Source organism: Oncorhynchus mykiss, chromosome 21 (assembly GCF_013265735.2).
Source record: "Oncorhynchus mykiss isolate Arlee chromosome 21, USDA_OmykA_1.1, whole genome shotgun sequence".
Classification (NCBI taxonomy): Eukaryota; Metazoa; Chordata; class Actinopteri; order Salmoniformes; family Salmonidae; genus Oncorhynchus; species Oncorhynchus mykiss.
The window spans coordinates 18,633,608-18,658,021 of NC_048585.1; the positions used below are offsets into that span (position 1 = coordinate 18,633,608).

General features: G+C 44.6%; 2 protein-coding genes across 3 annotated transcripts in view; one reads left to right on the forward strand and one right to left on the reverse strand.

The window, feature by feature from the left end:
* Nucleotides 1–20,655, forward strand: part of LOC110499894 (leucine-rich repeat protein soc-2 homolog) — a 23,620-nt gene extending 2,965 nt beyond the window's left edge. For both annotated transcript variants that reach the window (XM_036957152.1, XM_036957153.1), the window contains 9 exons: nucleotides 1,357–1,555; nucleotides 11,538–11,700; nucleotides 12,139–12,678; nucleotides 13,181–13,330; nucleotides 17,788–17,889; nucleotides 18,799–18,957; nucleotides 19,072–19,274; nucleotides 19,479–19,574; nucleotides 19,922–20,655. In XM_036957152.1, the coding sequence (XP_036813047.1) occupies nucleotides 1,357–1,555; nucleotides 11,538–11,700; nucleotides 12,139–12,678; nucleotides 13,181–13,330; nucleotides 17,788–17,889; nucleotides 18,799–18,957; nucleotides 19,072–19,274; nucleotides 19,479–19,574; nucleotides 19,922–20,092 (1,783 nt within the window). In that variant the 3' untranslated portion in view covers nucleotides 20,093–20,655. The remainder of the gene's footprint in view (nucleotides 1–1,356; nucleotides 1,556–11,537; nucleotides 11,701–12,138; nucleotides 12,679–13,180; nucleotides 13,331–17,787; nucleotides 17,890–18,798; nucleotides 18,958–19,071; nucleotides 19,275–19,478; nucleotides 19,575–19,921) is intronic.
* LOC110499895 lies at nucleotides 20,428–24,085 on the reverse strand. The gene is made up of 4 exons (XM_021576953.2): nucleotides 23,815–24,085; nucleotides 23,460–23,553; nucleotides 23,229–23,316; nucleotides 20,428–21,809 (listed from the first exon to the last, which is right to left on the reverse strand). Exons 1-4 carry the CDS (start codon nucleotides 23,915–23,917, stop codon nucleotides 21,195–21,197), a joined length of 900 nt encoding a protein of 299 aa, XP_021432628.2. The 5' UTR covers nucleotides 23,918–24,085; the 3' UTR covers nucleotides 20,428–21,194.
* Nucleotides 24,086–24,414: the final 329 nt, after the last annotated feature.

The following is a 24,414-nucleotide window of genomic DNA, read 5'->3' on the forward strand; positions in this document are numbered from 1 at the left end:
CCTTTGACACACCACAGGCAGCCAATGATTAAAACTAAGATGGCCACCACCTCTTACAACAGTGAGCTCTGGGCTTTAAGGAAGGAGGTTTCAGGGGATTTTAGGGGACTCATATTTCATCTATTTGGGCTGTCTGTACCTTGGTAATGAATATTGAATTCCCTGACCTCAAAAATGTGTTCTACCAACCAAACGTCCAAACCGGACCCACAGCACACCCAAGCAGTTGGTAACAGAGTGATGCTGAGACTCTTTCAAATCTGTCATACAAAAACCAATGACTGCAAAGTTAAACAAACCATATGCACAAGGACTACTTTTAATGATTTCCACACAACAACAGAAAACCTTTACCAGAAGAACATTACAGATGCAAAATGTGTTAACAACGACTGTTTGTGCTGTTGGTGCCGCCATTCTGTTACCAAAGTTCTTCAAGTAAATGTGTTTTCGTACAAAAATCTGTGGAAATTGTTAGAAGTCATCCAATGAGTTGAATGGTTTGTTTAACTTTACAATTACTGGTTTTTGTTTGACATACATTTTAGTCTCAGCATCACTCTGTTACCATGAAATTGCCCTGCAGGTACTGTAACATGGGCAAACAAATCATTTTCCTTTGGATATGATTGGTTTCCATGGCTATTAGAGCTGTATCTAATGCAGTGACTTTCCAATGTGTGTGTTGGCGCTCTGAAATTCAAAGTCTTGCATATACAGTATATGCATTGTAGGAATACCATGACATTTAGTGAAGACATATCAACGACATTTGTGACTTCCTTTGTTGTCTCTGAAGATTGGGGATGGATGATACAGCCTTTGCCATACACACTACCAGTCAAAAGTTTTAGAACACCTACTCATTCAAAGGTTTTTCTTTATTTTAAATATTTTCTACATTGTAGAATAATACTGAAGACACCAAAACTATGAAATAACACGTATGGAATCATGTAGTAACCAAAAAAAGTGTTAACAAATCAAAATATATTTTATTTTATCTTCAATTAGCCACCCTTTGCCTTGATGACAGCTTTGTACACTCTTGGCATTCTCTCAACCAGCTTCACCTGGATAGCTTTTCCAGCAGTCTTGAATGAGATCCCACATATGCTGAGCACTTGTTGGTTCATAAGATTATGCTAATGTTTGAATCTAAGTCTCAGTAAAAAAATATATAAAATCCCTTTTCCTCAGTAAAATAAAATATACTGAAAGTTTAATCAATATGTCTTCTTTGTGTACTATGAACGCTTTATCAAAATGTTTCTTTATCAGTGTTCAGGTTGGGTTCAGGGTTCATGATCTCGCTCTCTGTGTTCAGTGCTTGGTTGACATGTCCTGTGTTTCCAGGTGGACTATGAGGATGTTGGAGGGGCTCATATTGGGACTCTTCGTCCTCAACGCAGTGGTGGCCAACCCCAGATTTGCCCGGCAGGTGGATTTCGACACGTATGACAGCGCCAACTATGATGTGGATCTAGAAAACTTGAATTTGGAGAATTCGAATGTCTTTGATTATGAAGATGGACTGACTATTGACGAACCTCAGGTAAGATACTGGGGGGAAATTGGAGGGATGGGTGACAGAGATACTGAGATTTGACCTCAGACCCCGTTTGAACATTTTAAGAATGTATCCCTCTATCCACATGTCCTTGAAGCATTCACAATAGATGAAAGAAACTAGCAGATGACATACTTTAGCTTACACTGACTCAGTTATGACAGGTCGGTGACAGAGGAAGGAACCTCACATCACAGACATCCTATGTTTTGAAGGTGAATGTATTATATAGAATTTTGTACATTGTACGTATCACATTACTGTTTTGCCTTGGTTGATATTGCCTGCACTTTGCTAGCTCCATTTCCTGACTCAGACGTCAATGTCAAAGTGCCATGTAAGTTGGTGGATAAAGCATTGATCTTGTGGAAGATGGCGTGTTAATTCGTTGATGGGGACTTGTCATGGCTTTACACCCCACAGTATCCTGAGCCTCGATGATGGAATCTGCATTACTGAAACATTGGAAGAGTTCGAGACCCAAGGACTTGGGACTATATGTTTTTATCTGCAAAATGTATCGTTTTGAGATCATTTGTATTTTCAAGTCCCAGATCTCAGAACTGTTTTGTGATGTCTTCCTCTTTCACGACTCAATAAGTATACAGTCACACACAATTATTTTTGATTGACAACCCAGCATTGTGTGATTGGATTGCATATAGAACTTTATAGCACCACATGAACAGCTGTTTGCGCAGATAGAACCTTCAGATTTTTGTATCATATTGTAAATGTACTTGTAAAAGACCACTTAAAGAGCAACTCTATGTGAATATTATTTTTTGGGACCAAAATATCAAATATAACCTCAAAAGCTTTCCTGCTTATTAGTTTAAATGCTCATAGCCGACTGTAGTTTTCAACACTTGTCACTTTGGCCCAATTCCATGTATCCCTTTCCTCCCCCTTCTCTCCAAACTGCACTCGTTCACTCCCCCTCAAGGGTTGATTGGCACCGATGGATTGTACTGTATGCATGGACTGAAACTAGGGAGTCTTGAACGTTTTTGAGAGACATCTAATAAACTCTTCTATGAAGAGCAATGGTTGAAGGGAGAAGTTGAGTTTTGATTTGCGTGGGATTAGAGGTTCCATGCTTCTCAACTCTGATTATTAGATTACATCTAGGGCTATTACAGCCGTGTAGCATTCGGAGTCAAATACTGCCGTTGCTGTGTCTGTAGACATGACTTGATGGGCTCAGTGAACATTTTTCCTCAGCTACAATGAATAATGCAAGAATAATGCATACAATGACATTTTATTAATCTATGTCAAAAATCTTCTTTATCGTTAGTCAGTCAGGTATTCAATTTCCCTCTGAAAGCAGGTGTATCCCCCCCCCCCCCCCCTTGGGATTAGATTGTAGACTACAAACAATAGTCTTGCATTAGTGTGTTGGTTTATCAATGTGCATATGATATCAGAACTTTTTTTTCTCTAATAAGAGTGATTCGAATTTGATGAGTTTTGCAGATTACGTCATCTCAGAGAATGTTCTAATGGCTCAGTTCGATGGAGGAAGGTCATGTTAATGCAGAGTGTGTGTGTGTGTGTGCGTGTGGGCGTGTGGGCGTGTGTGCATGTGTGTTGCTCCTGATAATCACTTGTTAAATTACCACATTTTTATTTCAAGCAATTACATCTAATTAAATCTCATTTACATTGGCCCAATGAAAACTCTTCTTGTCAAAATGAACAGGACAGATGGAGTATAGACCATAGGATCCAAAAGCCTTGCATACAATGCAATTGTCAGACTCGAGTACTCAATCTGACTCTGAAAGCAGGTGTATCTTTCCCCGCTTTGGGTTTACTACTTGGTTGGTTCTGGGTTTATTATCCAGTTCATCGTGATGCCATTTTGCATGGTCAAACCCTTCATCCACAATAGGGGGCAGGCCCTATAGCCTGCCGTTACCACCTGGATATTTATGTCTATGTGTCAGTTAGATCAGTTATTTATCAATGTTACAAAACGAGACATCTGATTTACTGTCACTGCTGGTTTAAACTGCCCATTTTTCAGAATATTTCAAATTGGCTGTGGGGAGAAGAAAAACATGCATGAAAATATTGTGCTTGTGTGTTGGGGCTGGGGGGTTAGATTGAAATGTATCCATTGAGCAGTACAGCTGTATCATATCCGGACGTGATTGGGAATCCCATAGGGCGGCGCACAATTGGCCCAGCGTCGTCCGTGTTTGGCCGGGGTAGGCCGTCATTGTAAATGAGAATTTGTTCTTAACTGACTTGCCAAGTTAAATAAATGTTAAATAAAAATAAAATAAAGAAATACAGCTGCAGGGTTCGAGCCTCTCAACTCACTTGCATACAATGTATTCATAAAGGGCTGGGGAAGGGATACAATTAGGACAGGAATGTAGCTACATTAGACATGGAACTAGTATGGCAAGTATGGATCAAAGTCAATGAGTGGCGTTTCTGTTGGTGAGAGGTGTTAGTACCTTCTACAGTAGCCTGTAGATACCGATGGCCTATGTGGCAAAGGATATTATAGCCCTTGTTGTTAAGTTCAATTCTAACCCACATTTGGCCCAGGTCTGACATCGGCATGCTAACATGGGCCAAACTGCTCTGTGCTAGCCAGAACCCAAAGGGTTGTAAGTGGGCCAGAGGGTTCTGTCGGACATTAAACAATCTGAACAATAAAAAGCACCCAAATGAGTCCAAAATGGCGGAAAGAGGAGAGTGAGCAGACAGAGCGCTGCCCATGCTAGAAGAAGCCTTCAACGGCCCAAGTTGGATGTGATGCAACTAGTCTGCAATGCAGGTTTGGCCAGAGAACACTAAAACAGCCCATTTCAGCCAATGTTCCCGTTTATTTTATTTTGTAACAAAGACACAATGCCAAAACTATGTCAGGCTGGCATGAGGCTCAACAGCGGGATCAGATTTTCGACTCGTTCCTCTTGAGCCAAACCATTTAAACTGAACCCGATGTGGTATGCCACCATCCAAGTCAGTCCCACAATCCAATGCACATTTGGCTATTATGATATGAGGGATCTGTGTACAAAACAATGTTGTAGTCTTTCATTAGTCTGCTGGGTTATCAATGTGCAATCTCATGTTCTAATGGCTCAGTTTAATGATGTTAATGCAGAGTGTGTGTGTGTGTGGGTGTGTGTGTGTGTGTGTGTGTGTGTGTGTGTGTGTGTGTGTGTGTGTGTGTGTGTGTGTGTGTGTGTGTGTGTGTGTGTGTGTGTGTGTGTGTGTGTGTGTGTGTGTGTGTGTGTGTTGTTTTGGATAATCACATCTGTTAAATTACCACATTTTATTTCAAGCAATTACAGCTAATTACATCTCATTTACATTGTCCCAATTCAAACTCTTCTCCTCAGTATAAACAGGACAGATGGAGTATAGTGCATGTAATCCAAAAGCCTTGGAATGATTCAGGGGAAAGAGAAACGGATACAGGAGAAAACAAAGCCTTGACAATAGTGTAGATAGAAGACAGGGAAAACTCCAGCAGTTCCCTTCAGACCTTCTCTTCAGTGGTGTGTGTGTGCTGGGGAAAATATACTCTAGATCGCTCTCACATGATTAACATTTTCAGTGCGATTATAGAATATTTGTTAGTGTGTGGCAGCGCTTTCCCTTGATACAGTTGGCTACTGAAGGGTGAGAGGGCAGATTTAGGAATAAGGATGTAGAGTGGGAAAGGGGATCATGCAGACTGGAAGGAGTCCTCCCTCACCAAGTCAGAGGAGACTCAACTATGATCTCTGCTTTCTCTTTCCAGCTCTCTATTGCCTTTCTTTATTCTGCAGCTCGTCTGACCCTAACCCTAAGAAGCGTCACACTTTTCTCCTGTAAACTGTAATCCAAGGCCAGAGTTACTGATCTGGTGCATTTAAAGCTCTTTGCAGACACTCCTAGAACAGGAGCTGACTTGGTTTAGAGCACTGTAGAGTATGTGTCTGTTGTGAATAGGTCACAGGTCACATTGCATCAGCAACATGCAAATAGAAGCTTGTAATGCTCTCTTTGGTCTATTTAAATGGTACCTCTAAGCAGCTTCAGAATAGCAGCTTTAGAGACGGTGCTAGGGGCCACTCGTGGAAAACAAGTGAAGTTATGTAATAAAAATGCGTAGCTTTATTCTGTTTATACCTGATTGTTATTAGCCTCTAGTGGTGTCCTTAAAGATGTTAATACCAGACCTGGGTCAAATACAGCCAGGTATGGAAAACACTTTCAAATACTTGAACTGCACTTCATTTAGTTTTTCCGTTACAATAGAACCAATAGAATAGTCCTAAAAGTTCAAATTTCAAGTTCAATCAAGCTCATCTAAAATGTTGTACCTCTGATTGCTCAGGTGACCTATGACTTTGTGATTGGCAGTTGCTGCACATGGACAGGGATTAGTGTTTTCATCAACTTATAGGTCACGCATGCTGAACCCGTGTCATCTGGGCACCACAAGTCCCTATTAGCCCACTTAGCTAAACCCTAAACGTGAGCCCAGGGAGCTAAGCAAGTGTTTAAGTCCTTCATCACGTGTATCTAGGTCACCAAGCTTTATAGCAGAAAGCCTTTCAATGGACAACATATTGCAAACAAGCGCTCTGCAAAATGTTTTGATCTTACCTAGATATTGTATTTCTTACCATTAGAATGCATTAACTTGATGTCTTACCAAGGTAAATTATTTTAGTCCACTGGCAGGATTGAAACCCACAAGTCTGAATTATCTTGTATTTCCTGGGGAAGCTAAATCAACCAAAACAAGTAAATGCATTTTCTGGGTGAGTGAGAGAAACAAGTCATTTTTACTTCCTTATCTCAAACAGAAAAATCTAGGTAAGATTGACATTTTTTGCAGTGTTGCTGATCTCTCTGTACTTTTCTCCATTCATCTTTCCCTCAATCCTGACTAGTCTCCCAGTCCCTGCCGCTGAAAAACATCCCCACAGCATGACGCTGCCACCACCATGCTTCAATGTAGGGATGGTGCAAGGTTTCCTCCAGATGTGACCCTTGGCATTCAGGCCAAATAGTTCATTCATGGTTTCATCAGACCAAAGAATGTTGTTTCTCATGGTCTGAGAGTCTTTAGGTGCCTTTTGACAAACTCCAAGAGGTCTGTCATGTGCCTTTTACTGAGAAGTGGCTTCCGTCTGGCCACTACCATAAAGGCCTGATTGGTGTTCTCCCATCTCCACAGAGGAACTCTGGAGTTCCGTCAGAGTGACCATCGGATTCTTGGTCACTTCCCTGACCAAGGCCCTTCTCCCCTGATTGCTCAGTTTGGCCAGCTCTAGGAAGAGCCTTGGTGGTTCCAAACTTCTCCCATGATGATGGAGGCCACTGTATTTTTGGGGACCTTCAATGCTGCAGACATTTTTTGGTACCCTTCCGAGATCTGTGCCGCGACACAATCCTTTCTCAGAGTTCTATGGACAATTCCTTCGACATCATGGCTTGGTTTTTGCTATGACATGCACTGTCAACTGTGGGACCTTATATAGACAGGTGTGTGCCTTTCCAAATCATGTCCAATCAATTGAATTTACCACAGATGGACTCCAATCAAATTGTAGAAACATCTCAAAGGATGATCAATGGAAACAGGATGCACCTGTGCTCAATCTCGAGTCTCATAGCAAAGGGTCTGAATACTTATGTAAATAAGGTATTTTCTGTGTTTTTTTTATTATTCATTTGCTAAAAATTCCACACCAAAAAATGCTTTTTCATTATGGGGTATTGTGTATAGATTGATGAGAAAAAAAATATTGAATTCATTTTAGAATAAGGCTGTAATGTAACAAAATGTGAAACAACGGAAGGGGTACAAATACTTCCCGAATGCACTGTATTTGTTTAAAATTATTGTTTATATGTAAAGAAGCACTTTCCAACATACCACTTCACCCCTATGTGCGTGGAGTACCAATACACATACTCTAAAGTTGTTCATTCCATTTGCCGGTTTTGGGTTCCATTGTATATCTTCTTGGACCTAAACAAGCCTGATATTGTCTGACAACTAGAAGACTCCTAGACAAACCCATTCAGCCTCTTCCTGCACATTGTTTTAACTTACTGGTTTTATCTGTTCAAATAAACTACATCCAAATGGGTGATCATGTGTGGTATACACTCTGACAATGACCTAACATATAAACTATTCTGTGAGGCTAGGACTTTGTGGTAAATGCGATTCCTTGGTTGGTTTCGTGACGTGTTTAATGGTGTCACAGCTTGGTTTGGAAGAGTGGTGGTATTATGCATAGATCTCTCTAGAGTTGTGAAGTTTCTAAAGAGATGCATTGGCGAGACCAGAAAATAATGTTTGTGAGAGAGCAAGAAGGCAATGCTGCACAGAAAGATCTGTATGCTTCAAATCAGCTCCTCTATTTCACATTATGGAACTTCAAAACTCTCTCTCTGCACATTTTGTATTCCCACGTTGTTTCCCAGAGTTGGGTTTTTTTTTGGTAGCCAAGCTTTCGCCTCTCGTTTCCCCCGAGTTTGTATGTTTGCTTTTTGGGGGGAGGAGGAGGGGCATCAGCAGCAAGCAAACTAACTCTGTGCAAGACTACTCAAAGGCCTACCTTGTTGTCTCATAAACTCTGCCACTCCCAAACTCTCAAAAACGTGCATTTTCAATTTCATACCCGTTCTACGTGGCTACGTTTACAAACGTCCCCATTTTACTGCACATGCCTTTCCATGCATCTAAATGTGTATCTACTTTTAGGAACTTCATTATACAGCAACATACACTTTGTGGAGAGTTGCCTCTAGGTAAGTCTCAGGCTACCTCAGGTTAGGAATCTGTGGTGAGTTGCCTTTAGGTAAGTCTCAGGCTACCTCAGGTTAGGAATCTGCCTGACACGGAGTGAAAGTCGATGGACAGCTTCTCTCAACATTGGTTGAGAGAAGTGGAGTGAAATATGCATTTTTGCAGCTACCATGTGTCTCTTGGTTCCACAAGGACCATTCCCTCTTTTGGAAGATAGGATCAGCCCATGGGTGTAAGAGAGTCAGATATTACCTTTTGCACATTGTGGGGTTTCAGCGCCCCTGTGTGGCTAATAATAGAACTGCATGGAATTACTCTGGTGGTTTGCTGAATAGCAAGGAGGCAGGTACCCCTTGAAGTATCTATCACATTCTTAACATTAGTTCAGAGTAGATATTTCTTTATTGTCTGATTTTCAGATATTTGCTTTACATGCAAGAAAATGCACTGTAGTCAGGTGGCATAGGCCAGACATAACATCTAACAAACAAAACAAGAATGACAGTTCTTACCCCTCTCTTCCACATTACATAACATAGGAACATGTAGCTGTGTTGGAAGTGTTGCATTATGTTCATCTGTTTAGGAGGTGAGATGTATGGCTTAAAGCACAGTAGAAAGATGCAGTTGCAGTTGATATCATAACTGGTATTAAAACAATGAGTGTGTCGTGCTTTGCTGTGAGGCACTATCAGAACATACTATGGGGGCCCTCTTACAGCCAAAGACCGCTTCTGGAAAGTGTGTCGTTAGGATTTCAAAATGTCCTCTTGACATTAAATATTTCGGCTGTCTGTTTGGTAAATTTCAGCCGAAATGCTTTGACATTCTGGCACACACACACACACACACCTCATTGGGTTCTGAGGAGTGTGAGAACATGGAGAGGTGAAGGTCAGCAGGATAAGATGTGACTGAGTTTTGGAGATTTTCTTTAGATGTAGGCCTACCTTGTAGTGTGACTGTTTATTTGCTTTCTAAACAAACCAAACACCTGCTGTGGTCATCATTCCACATGAAACAGGTTATGAAACAGGTTATGAAACAGGTTATAAACAGGTTATAAACAGGTTATAAACAGGTTATGAAACAGGTTATAAACAGGTTATAAACAGGTTATAAACAGGTTAAAGTTGAAGACCCACAACTGTCAGTTAAATGGGAAGTTCGGTATTTTACAAGTTGTCGAATGGTTCGGCACACTGAAAACGTCTTTACAAATTGAAAAAAACAAACATGGATTACGGTTTCCCCTGATCCATAGACTACTTTTAGGGTGAGGAAGTTTCTTACATAAAATTGTAAAATACTGAACTTCCCCTTTAATGAAAATTATGTTTCATTTTTAGAGGACGTTCCTATTGTATAGTGGCGAAAAGTTGGTTTGTGCCACACCTGTGATGTTTGAACTGATGCTCACTATCCTAGGCGGCAGGGTAGCCTAGTGTTTAGAGCGTTGGACTAGTAACCGGAAGGTTGCAAATTCAAATTCCTGAGCTGACAAGGTACAAATCTGTCGTTCTGCCCCTGAACAGGCAGTTAACCCACTGTTCCTAGGCCGTCATTGAAAATAAGAATTTGTTCTTAACTTTGTACTTAACTTGCCTAGTTAAATCAAGGTAAATAATCCTGTTAATTTTGACCAAACATTGTACAGTTATGTTTACAAACCAACAGACCGTGGAGAATGTGGTAACAGTGAGAAATCTGTAATAAAATATCTGTAAAACAGGGTGAGAATAGTCTTGTTTCTTGGTTGGAAGGTGGAGTTTCCCCACTAAAAACCCTTTATGTTGTGCCTTTACCCAGATTGCACTTGTATTCTTCTCTCATCTCAGTTTGTGGTCCGAAATTGCACCCAGACATTTGTATCCACATTTTCCAATTCCTGGCTGGGATATTTGGGGGGAGGGCAACCCTTGAGGGTCTTCCTCAAATCAATATTCATGTCGTCAATTTTTTTTCAACATTCACCTGTAGATATTAAGCAATACACCAAGTCCTCCACTACTTGGCCATTACCAGTGTCATGATCATTTAGGAGGTTTATCATGACTGAGTCATCTGCATACACAATGATGTCTCTCCGTTCCTGGTTGCTTCTTCAGTCATCTGTACATAAATGTCATAGGTGAAACAGCATAGCCCTGAGGTGCCCCTGTTAAGCTACACCTGTGAATGACTGATACTATAACTGTCTCTGGATCTTCTATTCTCTCTGAACGGTAGAAGTCAGGATGTCTAGAAGTCCTCATGTCCCTGGTCCTTTTCCTGGGCATTCTTTAGCTACTCGTGTTGTATCCAAACATTTCATTCCTGTTTGGTCGCTGTTAAGATTTATTGCCTATTGAGCATGGTCATACATAACGTTGTCCTGTGACATAAATTGGGTACTGATGAGATGATTATTGATATTGAACTCAAAATCAGTGCTTCACACTCTGCACGGCTGGACCAAAAGACGTAGAGCTTCCGGTCTATGAGCGACAGTGGCTTTTGAAGCCTCCGGTTACTCAGTATGTGAGGTTACTGCTCTCTGGTGATCTCTGGTGCTCACTGGCGTTCTCTGGTGGTGTCTGGCGCTCTCTGGTGGTCTCTGGTGGTCTCTGGCGCTCTCTGGTGGTCTCTGGCGCTCTCTGGTGGTCTCTGGCTCTCTCTGGTGGTCTCTGGCGCTCTCTGGCGCTCTCGGGCGCTCTCGGGCGGTCTCTGGCGCTCTCTGATGGTCTCTGGCGCTCTCTGGTGGTCTCTGGCGCTCTCTGGTTGTCTCTGGGGCTCTCTGGTGGTCTCTGGTGGTCTCTGGTGGTCTCTGGCGGTCTCTGGTTGTCTCTGGCGGTCTCTGGTTGTCTCTGACGGTCTCTGGTTGTCTCTGGCGGTCTCTGGTGGTCTCTGGTGGTCTCTGGCGCTCTCTGGTTGTCTCTGGCGCTCTTTGGTGCTCTCTGGCGCTCTCTGGTGGTCTCTGGTTGTCTCTGATGGTCTCTGGTTGTCTCTTGCGGTCTCTGGCGGTCTCTGGTTGTCTCTGGCGGTCTCTGGTAGTCTCTGGCGCTCTCTGGCGCTCTCTGGTTGTCTCTGGTGGTCTCTGGCGGTCTCTGGTTGTCTCTGGCGGTCTCTGGTGGTCTCTGGCGCTCTCTGGTGGCGCACCTCCTGCATTAGCAATGACTCCCTCTGTCGCTGTCTTTCCCACAGATAGAGATTGGCACACTGGCCCCACCGGATTATAACTACCCTGGCCCTGGGGGCCCTGCATCACTGGAGGAGGAAGAGGAGGAGGAGTTGCCCCTAACACCCCAGCTCATCCCCCAAGGCTCAGGGGGGTCTGGGGTACTCATGGGCCCCGACGCACAGGGAGGTCTGTATACACACATACACACACCCACAGCACATACACCATGTCACCTCACACTATGAGCCCATACACAGGGAGGTCTGTATACACACACCCACAGCACATCCACTCTGTCACCTCACACTATGAGTCCATACACACAGGGAGAGGAAGGTATGTGTCCAGTACTGACAGTGATACATAACACACAACCTTCCCTCTTAACGCCTACCCATGCAAATCGACCCCTTTTTACAATCATCCTTCGTCATTTCCAAATGCATGAGTTCCATTTAACTGTCTGACATTAGTTAAATGTGTGATACTCAACCATAAATCTCATTAACTTTTTGTAATGTCACCTAATCATCATTGTAAACATGACTCACTAGCCCTAAACTGAATCATGGTCCACTGTGCTCTAACCTGTCTCTTCTAACACCTAATCTTGTCTCTAACAAGAGGAGGAGCTGCGCCTGAGTCCCATTGACATTCTTCATATCTCCGGGGACTTTGGGGGTTCCACGGGTTCTGGAGGTTCCGGTGGCTCTGGGGTTTCCGGAGGTTCTGGGGGTTCTGGAGACCTTTTGGCTTCCGGTTCTGGGGACCTTTTGGCTTCTGGAGGCACAGGGGGTTCCAGGGAAATTGGTTCAGCAGGTTCTGGGGATCTTGGTTCTGGGGGTTCCAGGGTCCTTGGTTCCGGAGACTCTGTGGGTTCCGGAGACTCTGTGGGTTCCGGGGACCTTGGATTCGGAGGCTCTGTGGGTTCCGGGGACCTTGGATCCGGAGGCTCTGTGGGTTCCGGGGACCTTGGTTCTGGACGCTCTGGGGGTTCTGGGGACCTTGGTTCTGGAGGCTCTGGGGGTTCCGGAGATCTTGGTTCCCGTGACTCTGGAGGATCCGGCACCCTCCTAGGCTCAGGGGGTTCCGGGGTCATATTGGGTTCCAGTACTGGGGGTTCTGGAGGTTCCGGGGACTCAGGAATAATAATTATATCTGGAGGTCAGTACCTATACGTATACAGACTACACTGTAGAAGTATACAGATAGTTGGTTGGGCCTATAGTGGCCTTGTGAACCTAGTACAGTTCCAAGCACTGATTGATACGCTAAGACTATATGGGATTTCATTGCATTTCTAAATTTGCCTTTTCATTTAACTGCTTTGTGCTGGTTAAATGTGGATTGATAATGCTTTCTTGTGACTTGCTACTTGTCGTCATTGTAAACCCTGTGTAATTGCTTTGTCACTTACAGTATCATTATCATTGTAAACATCACTCATTGTCCAACCATTGTCATTGTAAACGTCACTCATTGTCCTACCATTGTCATTGCATTTACATACCATAAGTTCCTAATCATTGTCAACCTAACCCACTGTCAAACCATGTTTGAGAATGATTGATTGATTGGCTGATTGAATGATTGTTGATTGACAGTCCATCCCATCCCACGAGAAGCACTAACCTGTCTCCTAACCCCTCCCCTTGGCTCTAATAAGAGGAGGAGCTGCCCCTCATTCCTGACACTACCCCCCAGGAGGCATCGGGTGCTTCTGGGGAGTCTGGGGCCTCTGGCACCTCAGGGGCCTCAGGGCCTGGGGACTCCGACTCTGGTGGGTCAGAGGTCACATTAATCCCTGACCCTGAAGGTCAGTACCACCAAACAAAGAAACAATAAGAAAACAGATCTCTATGGTATTAACCCATCATATCATGTGTGTAACGATAACAGGGGTAAAGGTCCCGAAAACTTTGAGCAGAAAGCATGCTCTGCTGCCATGTCCATATTTGGACAAGAGGAGGTGACCAAATAATCTGGTCAAGAGATGCTTTTCAAAGGATTTGTGGTTGACAAGTATGAATCTCCAATTCCAGCTAAGAAAACTGTTCCAATGTACCTAGAGTTAAAGGAGAAGGTTTACATACACCTTAGCCAGATACATTTAAACTCAGTTTTTCACAATTCCTGACATTTAATCCTAGTAAAAATTCTTAGGTGAGTTAAGTTCACCACTTTATTTTAAGAATGTGAAACGTCAGAATAATTGTAGAAATTGATTTATTTCAGCTTTTATTTCTTTCATCACATTCTCATTGGGTCAGAAGTTTACATACACTCAATTAGTATTTGGTAGCATTGCCTTTCAATTGTTTAACTTGGGTCAAATGTTTTGCGTAGCTTTCCACAAGCTTCCCACAATAAGTTGGGTGAATGTTGGCCCATTCCTCCTGACAGAGCTGGTGTAACTGAGTCAGGTTTGTAGGCCTCCTTGCTCGCACAAGCTTTTTCAGTTCTGCCCACACATTTTCTATGGAATTGAGGTCAGGGATTTGTGATGGCCACTCCAATATCTTGACTTTGTTGTCCTTAAGCCATTTGCCACAACTTTGGAAGTATGCTTGGGTCATTGTTCATTTGGAAGATCCATTTGCGACCAAGCTTTAACTTCCTGACTGATGTCTTGAGATGTTGCTTCAATATATCCACATAATTTTCCTTCTCATGATGCCATCTATTTTGTGAAGTGCACCAGTCCCTCCTGCAGCAAAGCATCCCTACAACATGATGCTGCCACCCCCGTGCTTCACTGTTGGGATGGTGTTCCTTGGCTTGCAAGCCTCCCTCTTTTTCCTCCAAACATAACGATGGTCATTATGGCCAAACAGTTCTATTTTTGTTTCATCAGACCAGAGGACATTTCTCCAAAAAGTATAATCTTTGTCCCCATGTGCAGTTGCAATCCGTAGTCTAGGTTTTTTATGCCGGTTTTGGAGCAGTGGCTTCTTCCTTACTGAGCGGCCTTTCAGGTTATGTCGACATAGGACTCGTTTTAATTTTTTTCTGATGTCTTGGCTGATTTATTTTGACTTTCCCATGATGCCAAGCAAAGAGGCACTGAGTTTGAAGGTAGGCCTTGAAATACATCCACAGGTACACCTCCAATTGACTCAAATGATGTCAACTAGCCTATCAGAAGCTTCTAAAGCCTTGACAAAATTTTGTGGAATTTTCTAATCTGTTTAAAGGCACAGTCAACTTAGTGCATGTGTTAAGGTTTTCTTCTGGTACAAAACACTAAACGTAATATGGTTCCCAATCAGAGACAATGATAAACACCTGCCTCTGATTGAGAACCACTCCAGGCAACCATAGACTTTTCTAGACAACTATACTACACCACAATCCCATAACCTACAAAATAACCCTAGACAAAACACACCACATAAATAACCCATATCACACCCTGGCCTGACCAAAATAATAAAGAAAACACAAAATACTAAGACCAGGGCGTGACAGAACCCCCCCCAAGGTGCGGACTCCCGGCCGCACACCTAAACGCATAGGGGAGGGTCCGGGTGGGCGTCTGTCCACGGTGGAGGACGTGGATCTCACTCCAACATAGTCTTAGTCCGCTTACATCGTGTCCTTAGATTGGCGACCCTCGCCGCCGACCTTGGCCTAGTAACCCTAACAAAGGACCCCACTGGACTGAGGGGCAGCTCCGGACTGAGGGACAGCTCGGGACTGAGGTAGCTCAGGACTGAGGGATAGCTCTGGACTGAGGTGTAGCTCGAGACTGAGGGGTAGCTCGGGACTGAGGGGTAGCTCGGGACTGAGGGGTAGCTCGGGACTGATGGGTAGCTCGGGACTGAGGGGTAGCTCGGGACTGAGGGGTAGCTCGGGACTGAGAGGAAGCTCGGGACTGAGAGGAAGCTCGGGACTGAGAGGAAGCTCAGGACTGAGAGGAAGCTCTGGCAGATCCTGGCTGACTGGTGATTCTGGCAGATCCTGGCTGACTGGCGGATCCTGGCTGAATGGCAGATCCTGGCTGAATGGCGGATCCTGGCTGACTGGCGGATCTGGAAGATCCTGGCAGACTGGCGGCTCTGGCGGATCCTGGCTGACTGGCGGCTTTGGCTGCTCCATGCTGACTGGCGGCTCTGGCTGCTCCATGCTGACTGGCGGCTCTGGCTGCTCCATGCTGACTGGCGGCTCTGGCTGCTCCATGCTGACTGGCGGCTCTGGCTGCTCCATGCTGACTGGCGGCTCTGGCTGCTCCATGCTGACTGGCGGCTCTGGCTGCTCCATGCTGACTGGCGGCTCTGGCTGCTCCATGCTGACTGGCGGCTCTGGCTGCTCCATGCAGACTGGCGGCTCTGGCTGCTCCATGCAGACTGGCAGCTCTGGCTGCTTCATGCAGACTGGCAGCTCTGGCATCTCCTTACAGACTGGCAGCTCTGGCAGCTCCTTGCAGACTGGCAGCTCTGGCAGCTCCTTGCAGACTGGCAGCTCTGGCAGCTCCTTGCAGACTGGCAACTCTGGCGGCTCCTTGCAGACTGGCAGCTCTGGCGGCTCCTTGCAGACTGGCAACTCTGTCAGCGCTGGACAGGCGGGAGACTCTGGCAGCACTGAACAGGCAGGAGACTCCGGCAGCGCTGGAGAGGAGGAATGCTCTGGCAGTGCTGGACAGGCGAGGCACACTGTAGGCCTGATGCGTGGTGCTGGCACTGGTGGTACTGGGCCGAGGACACGCACAGGAAGCCTGGTGCGGGGAGCTGCCACCGGAGGGCTGATGCGTGGAGGTGGTACTGGATAGACCGGACCGTGCAGGCGCATTGGAGCTCTTGAGCACCGAGCCTGCCCAACCTTACCTGGTTGATTGCTCCCGGTCGCCCTGCCAGTGAGGCGAGGTGGAATAGCCCGCACTGGGCTATGCAGGTGAACTGGGGACACCGTGCGCAAGGCTGGTGCCATGTAAGCCACTTCATGACACTTGCCTCGATGCTTACTCTAGCCTGGCCGATACGAGGAGCTGGTATGTATCGCACCGGGCTATGCACCCGCACTGGAGACACCCTGCGCTCCACAGCATAACACGGTGCCTGCCCGGTCTCTCTAGCCCCCCGGTAAGCACAGGAAGTTGGCGCATGTCTCCTACCTGCCTTCGCCATACTCCCTGTGTGCCCCCCCCAAGAAATTTATGGGGCTGACTCTCTCGCTTCCTTGCCAACCGTGTTCCCTCGTAGCGCCGGCTCCTCTCTCCGGCTGCCTCTGCTCTCCTAAGTGCCTCCACCTGTTCCCATGGGAGGCGATCTCTTCCAGCCAGGATCTCCTCCCAAGTGTAACAACCCTTGCCATCCAAAACGTCCTCCCATGTCCATTCCTCCTTGCGCTGATCCTGCTGCCGCTGCCTGTCACCACGCCGCTTGGTCCTGTTGTGGTGGGTGATTCTGTTAAGGTTTTCTTCCGGTGAAGGAGAGGAGGACCAAAATGCAGCATGGTTATCTCGATACATCTTTAATAAAGATAATAACGAACAATACAAAACACTAAACGTAACGTGAAAAAAACAAAACAGCCCTATCTGGTGCAAACAAACACAGAGACAGGAACAATCACCCACGAAACACTCAAAGAATATGGCTGCCTAAATATGGTTCCCAATCAGAGACAATGATAAACACCTGCCTCTGATTGAGAACCACTCCAGGCAACCATAGACTTTTCTAGACAACTATACTACACCACAATCCCATAACCTACAAAAAAACCCTAGACAAAACACACCACATAAATAACCCATGTCACACCCTGGCCTGACCAAAATAATAAAGAAAACACAAAATACTAAGGCCAGGGCGTGACAGCATGTAAACTTCTGACCCAATTGAATTGAGATACAGTGAAATAATCTGTCTGTAAACAATTGTTGGAAAAATGAATTGTGTCATGCACAAAGTAGATGTGCTAACCAACTTGCCAAAACTATAGTTTGTTAACAAGACATTTGTGGAGTGGTTGAAAAACGAGTTTTAATGACTCCAACCTAAGTGTATGTAAACTTCCAACTTCAACTGTATTTCAACTGTATTTATATTAAACATATATCAAACATATATCAACATAACATAACATAATTCCATTCCCAAGATTCCATTTAACTATTACCTAATTTAATCAGTTAAATGTGTCATAAACAACGACAACAACACAACTCCCTTGCTATTTGTGACTTCTCACCGTGGCAAACAGCACTTGTTGTCGTGTCACTGTCCATGCTGTTTCCAACCTGTCTCCTACCTCATCTCTATCTCTAACAAGAGGAGGAAGTGCTCCTGACTACTCCGAAAACCCCTCAGGAGTCTGGAGGTACAGTAGGCTCAGGGGGCTCTGGGTTGCCAGAGGTTGACTTGGACATTAAAGGTCAGTATCCAGCACAAACACTAACTATTCAATCAAAACCTGTAACCAGGCTTCTGGGGTTATAGGGTCTATTCTACTTCACTATACAGTATATGGGGTCTATCACATTCCCATATCGAAACATATTTTCTCATATCTTTATATGAGTTGTCTCTTCCATTTCACCCCAGAAACCCTGGTTTTGATTGAATAGGGTTATTGAATCTTATGTGCCTCCTGTTAAAACTGACCACAAACTGTGTTGAAGCCATATGTATCTGTAATGTCCGTTACACAATGTCTTGTCCTTACCTGTCACAAACACTGTCATGTGTCTGTCTGTATCATGTGTTTACTATCAAGTTGCTCTATGATATTTTATTTATTTCATTTATTTATTTTACCTTTATTTAACCAGGTAGGCTAGTTGAGAACAAGTTCTCATTTGCAACTGCGACCTGGCCAAGATAAAGCATAGCAGTGTGAACAGACAACACAGAGTTACACATGGAGTAAACAATTAACAAGTCAATAATACAGATATGAGTCTATAACATCTGTTATCGTCACCTTCACCAAACGTCTGTGTTATAACCTGTCCCGAACACCATTAACACAATATGTCTAACATTGGGAATGCACTACACCTCAACCATAGCACCTCAGCAACAACTCTCATAATGTGCACATCTTGGTCACATCAAAAGCTGCGTCCAATCCAGACTTGACAACATTTCTTGATGCAAGAGGTAAAACAAACAAATCATATCAACACTGAGTGCACGTCTCCACCATTCTACAAACCCATTGTTACTGCATCGAAGGCTGGTGGCCTAAACTTCATCACACAACATTTCAGACCTATCAACTGTTCTCTCAAGTGTATCGCCTACCTCCTTCTTACTTCCTTGTCCTGTCTGTCTGTCCCAGGTATGCCTACCTGCCTGCTGTGCACCTGTCTGGGTGGTTCTGTCTACTGTGATGATGTGAAGCTGACGAGCGTGCCGCCTCTCCCCAAAGAGACCACTCACTTCTACGCCCGCTACAACCGCATCACCAAGATCAACAAGGGCGACTTTGCTCAGATGAGTAGGTGTCACATGTTAAAGGCACAGCCTGTTAGATTTCCTGCTGTTCAATGGCTGTTTCAATTAATGAAACCACGTAGAACAGTCTGAGTACTTTACCTTCTCTCTCTTGCAGACAAGCTGAAGAGGATCGACTTGACCGCCAACGAGATTGCATCCATCGCTGATGATGCATTCTCCGGCCTGCCCGTGCTGGAGGAGCTGGTGCTCCGTGAGAACGGCGTGTCACAGCTGCCTGCCCTTCCGCCCGTGATGACCCTCATCGACGCCAGCCACAACAACATTGGCGCCACAGGCATCCACAAAGAGGCTTTCAAGGTATGTAAGGTCTGACAAGGATCACAAACGATGTATTTGCTTTTTCCCAGCATTATCACATTTGATTCCCCTAATGGACTAATCACCAAGCCCTTGATGAGTTGAATCATGTGTGAGTGCTGGGATGAAACAAAAACAGCTATGTATTGAGACTGTCTGGCATAAATGACTCCACTCTAAATGTAAACACTGTGTTTTGTTTAGGACATGACGGGTCTGCTGTACCTGTACCTAACAGACAACCACATCGACCACATCCCTGTGCCCCTACCGGACAGCCTGCGCTCTCTGCACCTACAGGTACCTGCACTCCTGCCTCATTACTGCCCTCTTGTGGGTGATGTGAGAACCATAGGATTACCTCCATACTGTACACTGGTGGTGGTTAGAGGGATTTTTGCTCAACTGACCACCATATCCCCTCTATCTGCAAGCTGTTTCAAAACATTCTGGCCAATACTCCATCAGTTTCAGTTATTAGGGGAAAGTGTTGTATATTTAAACTGTACTTTTCTCCAGCACTGTGTCAGACCTGTGCAGAATCTCAAACTAGCATTAGTTGGTCTTGCATTGTTTTTTAAGGCCCCAGATTAATGAATGTGTTGTTTCAGAGTGTTTTCTTAGACTTCCAATGTCTTGTTTCCCAGCGCAACAACATTCAGATGATACACGAGGACACGTTCTGCAACCTGAAAGACTTCAACTACATCAGGAACGCACTGGAGGACATTCGCCTGGACGGCAACCCCATCAACCTCAGCAGGACCCCACAGGCCTATGTGTGTCTGCCCCGCGTCCCCATCGGAGCCCACATCTAACCACACACTGATCAATACACACGCATCTTTACACAGCTCAACTCATTGTCTACGAGACATATGTACATACCATACACACACTTACCTACTGGACAGATCCTAAAAGTTGTCCAGTCTATCAGTTCATTTGCAATCTGCACATACAGTAAACACCAGAACACTCTACCTACCTTCCCTAATTTAAGTCTGATCAGTTGTTAATCGCATACATAACACACAGTGAGAGAGATGGTGCGTATCTCTCATTCCTACACACACACACACACAAATACACACCAGATATCTTTTTGTCAAAAGCCAAACTGTTCAGCAACTTGAAGCAAACAAAAAGACAATGAAAATGTGACATTTTATTGATCCAACAATCGAACATTGTTTCATGTCTGTTCCTGACTGGCAACGACAACCAGTAATATTGTTTAAATATGTTTTTGTAAAGGAAAAAAAATTATATTACAGAAATCTAACACTATTTAAAAAAACAATTATACTAGCATAAACTAATTGAAGCTTACTGGAACGCTAAATTGAATACCAATGCAATAAAAGAAGCAATTAAACAAGCATTTGTAAAGTCTGTACTGTAATATAAAAATATATTCTGAACTTTTTTTTTTTACATGAACTGCAATATTTGGCATATTACATTTCAAAGTTCTTGTTATGACCACAATAGTCTATATCAATAAAGATCAAGGCTATTGTATGACGGGGGGGGGGGGGGGGGGGTTCTGTTGGGTGTGGATGGGGTTAACAAGAAGAAACAGCCTGCTATTGTGTGCTTTGTATGGAAATACCACAATTGAATAAAGTTGTTTTGATGACCTGGCTTAACATTTTAATTGAGAATTGACCGGTAAGGTGTGTAGCTGCAAAGTGATTTTGAATGAACTGATTGAGTACAACTGTTTAGGCAGTTCCATGTTCAAATACTTCTAGCCCAGATAACAATAGGCATACAGGCATCTCTGAACAGCAATACAAAAAGGATTTGTCATTGAAAACTTTGTACATTCATAGAAAATAAAACCAATACAAATTATATCCAATTACTTTCCAATTGAATAGTCTAGTCTAGTGTAAACAAACATGTAATTGTTCTTCACATACGTTCAACCAACTTTTCAAACATCTTGAGGAATCTCTCGGTTCTTTCCAACGACCCAACGACCCTCTGTCCTCCTGTTTTACAGCTTTGTCCTTCCGCACCGTTCTCCTCCGCTGCTCTACCCTCCGCCAGTAGAACTCTGTCTCTGTCCACAGCCAGCCGATCCCTGGCCACCTGCGCTTTCTCCTTCTCTATCAGCCCCCTCTCCCTCTCCACCGCTGCCTTCTCCCTCTCCAGTTGGGCACGCTCCCGGTCCAGGTTGGCCATCTCTCGTTCCAGCCCTGCTTGCTCTCTCTCCAGCGCCATCCGCTCTCTTCCCATCACCTCTCGCTCGCCCTCCAATGCCGCCCGTTCGGTCTCCAGCGTCGCCCTCTCGGTGTCCATCTCGTCCAGGTCGCAGTGCATCCCCATCACCCCTATTCCGCCAATCATGGATCTCTTCCTGGGCCGGGCATCAGGGAGAAAATCACTGTCGCTAGTGCCCGGGGGGAGTGGGCCGATGATGGGGGCTGAGCCTGCCAGACGCCCCTCCATTGCGTCACTCATCAGATCGTACCAACGCCAACTGTGGGGGAACACCTGCACCCCTGGGGGAGGGTACTTCAGCTCCTGTCCCCAAATGAAGGATAAACAGTATTAGTAGCTAGTCGGATAATGAAGGATTTGATGAATAGTTGAGTAGACGTTAGGCTTGGACAAAGTAGTAGGCACAGGATGTCTCTAGCACAGGGTTATTTAGAACTTTACAAGGATGCCTATTAAAGGGTCAATTTCAGGTGTTTCCATCCTGAGGTACACCGTGTGGCCACGCCTTCAAATTAGCAGATTCTGCCATTTCAGCCACACCTGTTGCTGACATGTATAAAATCAAGCACACAGCCATGCAATCTCCATAGACAAACATTGGTAGTAGAATGACCTTACAGAAGAGCTCAGTGACTTTCAACGTGGCACTGTCATAGGATGCCACCTTTCCAACAAGTCAGTTCGTCAAATTTTTGCCCTGGTCAACTGTAAGTGCTGCTACTGTGAAATGGAAACATCTAGGAGCAACAACGGCTAAGCCGCGAAGTGGCAGGCCACACAAGCTCACAGAACAGGACCGTTGAGTGCTGAAACACGTATCATGTAAAAATCGCCTATCCTCGGTTGTGACACTCACTACAGCGTTCCAAAATGCCTCTGGAAGCAATGTCAGCACAAGAACTGTTTGTAGGGAGTTTCATGAAATGGGTTTCCATGGCCAAGCAGCCACACGCTAGCCTAAGATCACCATGCGCAATGTCAAGCATCAACTGAAGTTGTGTAAAGCTTGCAGTCATTGGACTCTGGAGCAGTGGAAATGCGTTCTCTGGAGAGATTAATCCCGCTTCACCATCTGGCAGGCAGACAGGTTTGGTGGATGCCAGGAGAACGCATCCTGCCCAAATACATAGTTCCAACTATAAAGTTTGGTGGAGCAGGAATAATGGTCTGGCGCTGTTTTTTATGGTTCGGGCTTAGCTGCTTAGTTCCAGTGAAGGGTAATCTTAACACTACAGCATACAATGACATTCTAGACGATTCTGTGCTTCCAGGTTTGTGGCAACAGTTTAGGAAAGGCCCTTTCCTGTTTCAGCATGACATTGCCCCCATGCACAAAGCAAGGTCCATGCAGAAATGGTTTGTTGAGATCCGTGTGGAATTACTTGACAGGCCTGTACAGAGTCCTGACCTCAACCGACTGGCCTGCAGAGCCCTGAGCCCCATCAAACACCTTTGGGATTAATTGGAATGCAGACTGCGAACCAGGCCTAATCAGCCAACATAAGTGCCTGCCCTCACAAATGCTCATGGCTGAATGGAAGCAAGTCCCCACAGCAATGTTCCAACATCTAGTGAAGAGCCTTCCCAGAAGAGTGGAGGCTGTTATAGCAGCAAAGGGAAGACCAACTCCATATTAATACCCATGATTTTGGAATGAGATGTTCGACGAGCAGGTGTCCACATACTTTTGGATATGTAGTGTATGTAGGATGCAATTGCTACCTTGTATCTCTTCTTCAGATTTTCCCATTTTTTCATTGCCTGACTGGCCGTCATCTTCCCCTGCAAGCCCATGTGTTTGAGGATGGCCCTGCAACAACAACAAAAAAGGTACACAATGATCATTTCGATTTCAAAACATACACATTGACTCGTCTCCATGACAGGTCAAATGAAAAAACGTATCTAACAAAAAGTGTACTGGGAGGATCTCGGGTAAGTATCTGAACTCACCTCCAGGCCAGTCGAGAGGCATTTCTCCTCCCCGTAAACATGTAGCGATTTGATACGCGCAATTTCACAAAGTCCATTGTTTCATATTCAGACACTGAAATAAATAAATATGTTTTAAATCACCACATGCACAATGTAATTTAAATTAAATAATTCACATTTTGACTAATAGGACAAATGTGGATCGCACCGTCTGATGTCTACGCACGCATCTGCTCGAACAAGTATTCGAGACAAGGCGCCATGATGTCCCCTTTGTAGGTAACGTTAGCTAGCTTTCTTGCTAACTAGCTCGGAGTTCCTTACTTAATTTGCAGTCCTAAATAAACACATAAAGGATAAATTGACTACTTACATTTGTATGTGTATTCTGAATTCACTTTCTTTTTACTTTTCTTTTTTGCATTATTAGAGTATAGCGGTAGCGTGTGTTCGATGTTTTCCATTGTAGCATCCATGTTAGCTAGCACTGCGAAGGGACCACAACGGAGTGCACTTCGTCTCTTCCGCCCTTCGTCTCTTCTTCTTCGTGTTGGTTTCCGGACGCAGACTAGTCACATCTAGGCATATTGCTTCCACCCACAGTTCAGACTGTACACACGTACCACATACTACCATTCCTCACCTCACATTCGCAAGTGCCACTGCCTACATCAGAACGTTTTATTACTAAAGCTGTAAGATATGCAGCGGGTCACAGTCTAGCTAGCGGCTCAGGTACATATTCAGGACGAATTCTGTGTTCTACACATATCAAATCAAACCTTATTTGTCACATGCGCCGAAAACAACAAGTGTAGACGCGAAATGCTTGCTTACAAGCCCTTAACCAGCAGTCCAGTTCAAGATGAGTTAAGAAAATATTTACCAAATAAACTAAAGTAAAAATAATTTTAAAAAGTAACACAACAACATAACAATAACGAGACTATATACAGGGGGTACCGAGTCAGTG

What these genes read in the sequence shown, in the direction of transcription:
- LOC110499895 (XM_021576953.2), bottom strand. Translation starts at nt 23,917, where the DNA reads ATGGATGCTACAATGGAAAACATCGAACACACGCTACCGCTATACTCT. An exon ending in TTCAGAATACACATACAAAT is followed by an intron (nt 23,554 to 23,814) that starts GTAAGTAGTCAA and finishes TATTTATTTCAG; the next exon opens with TGTCTGAATATGAAACAATG. An exon ending in ATCTGAAGAAGAGATACAAG is followed by an intron (nt 21,810 to 23,228) that starts GTAGCAATTGCA and finishes ATTTGGGGACAG; the next exon opens with GAGCTGAAGTACCCTCCCCC.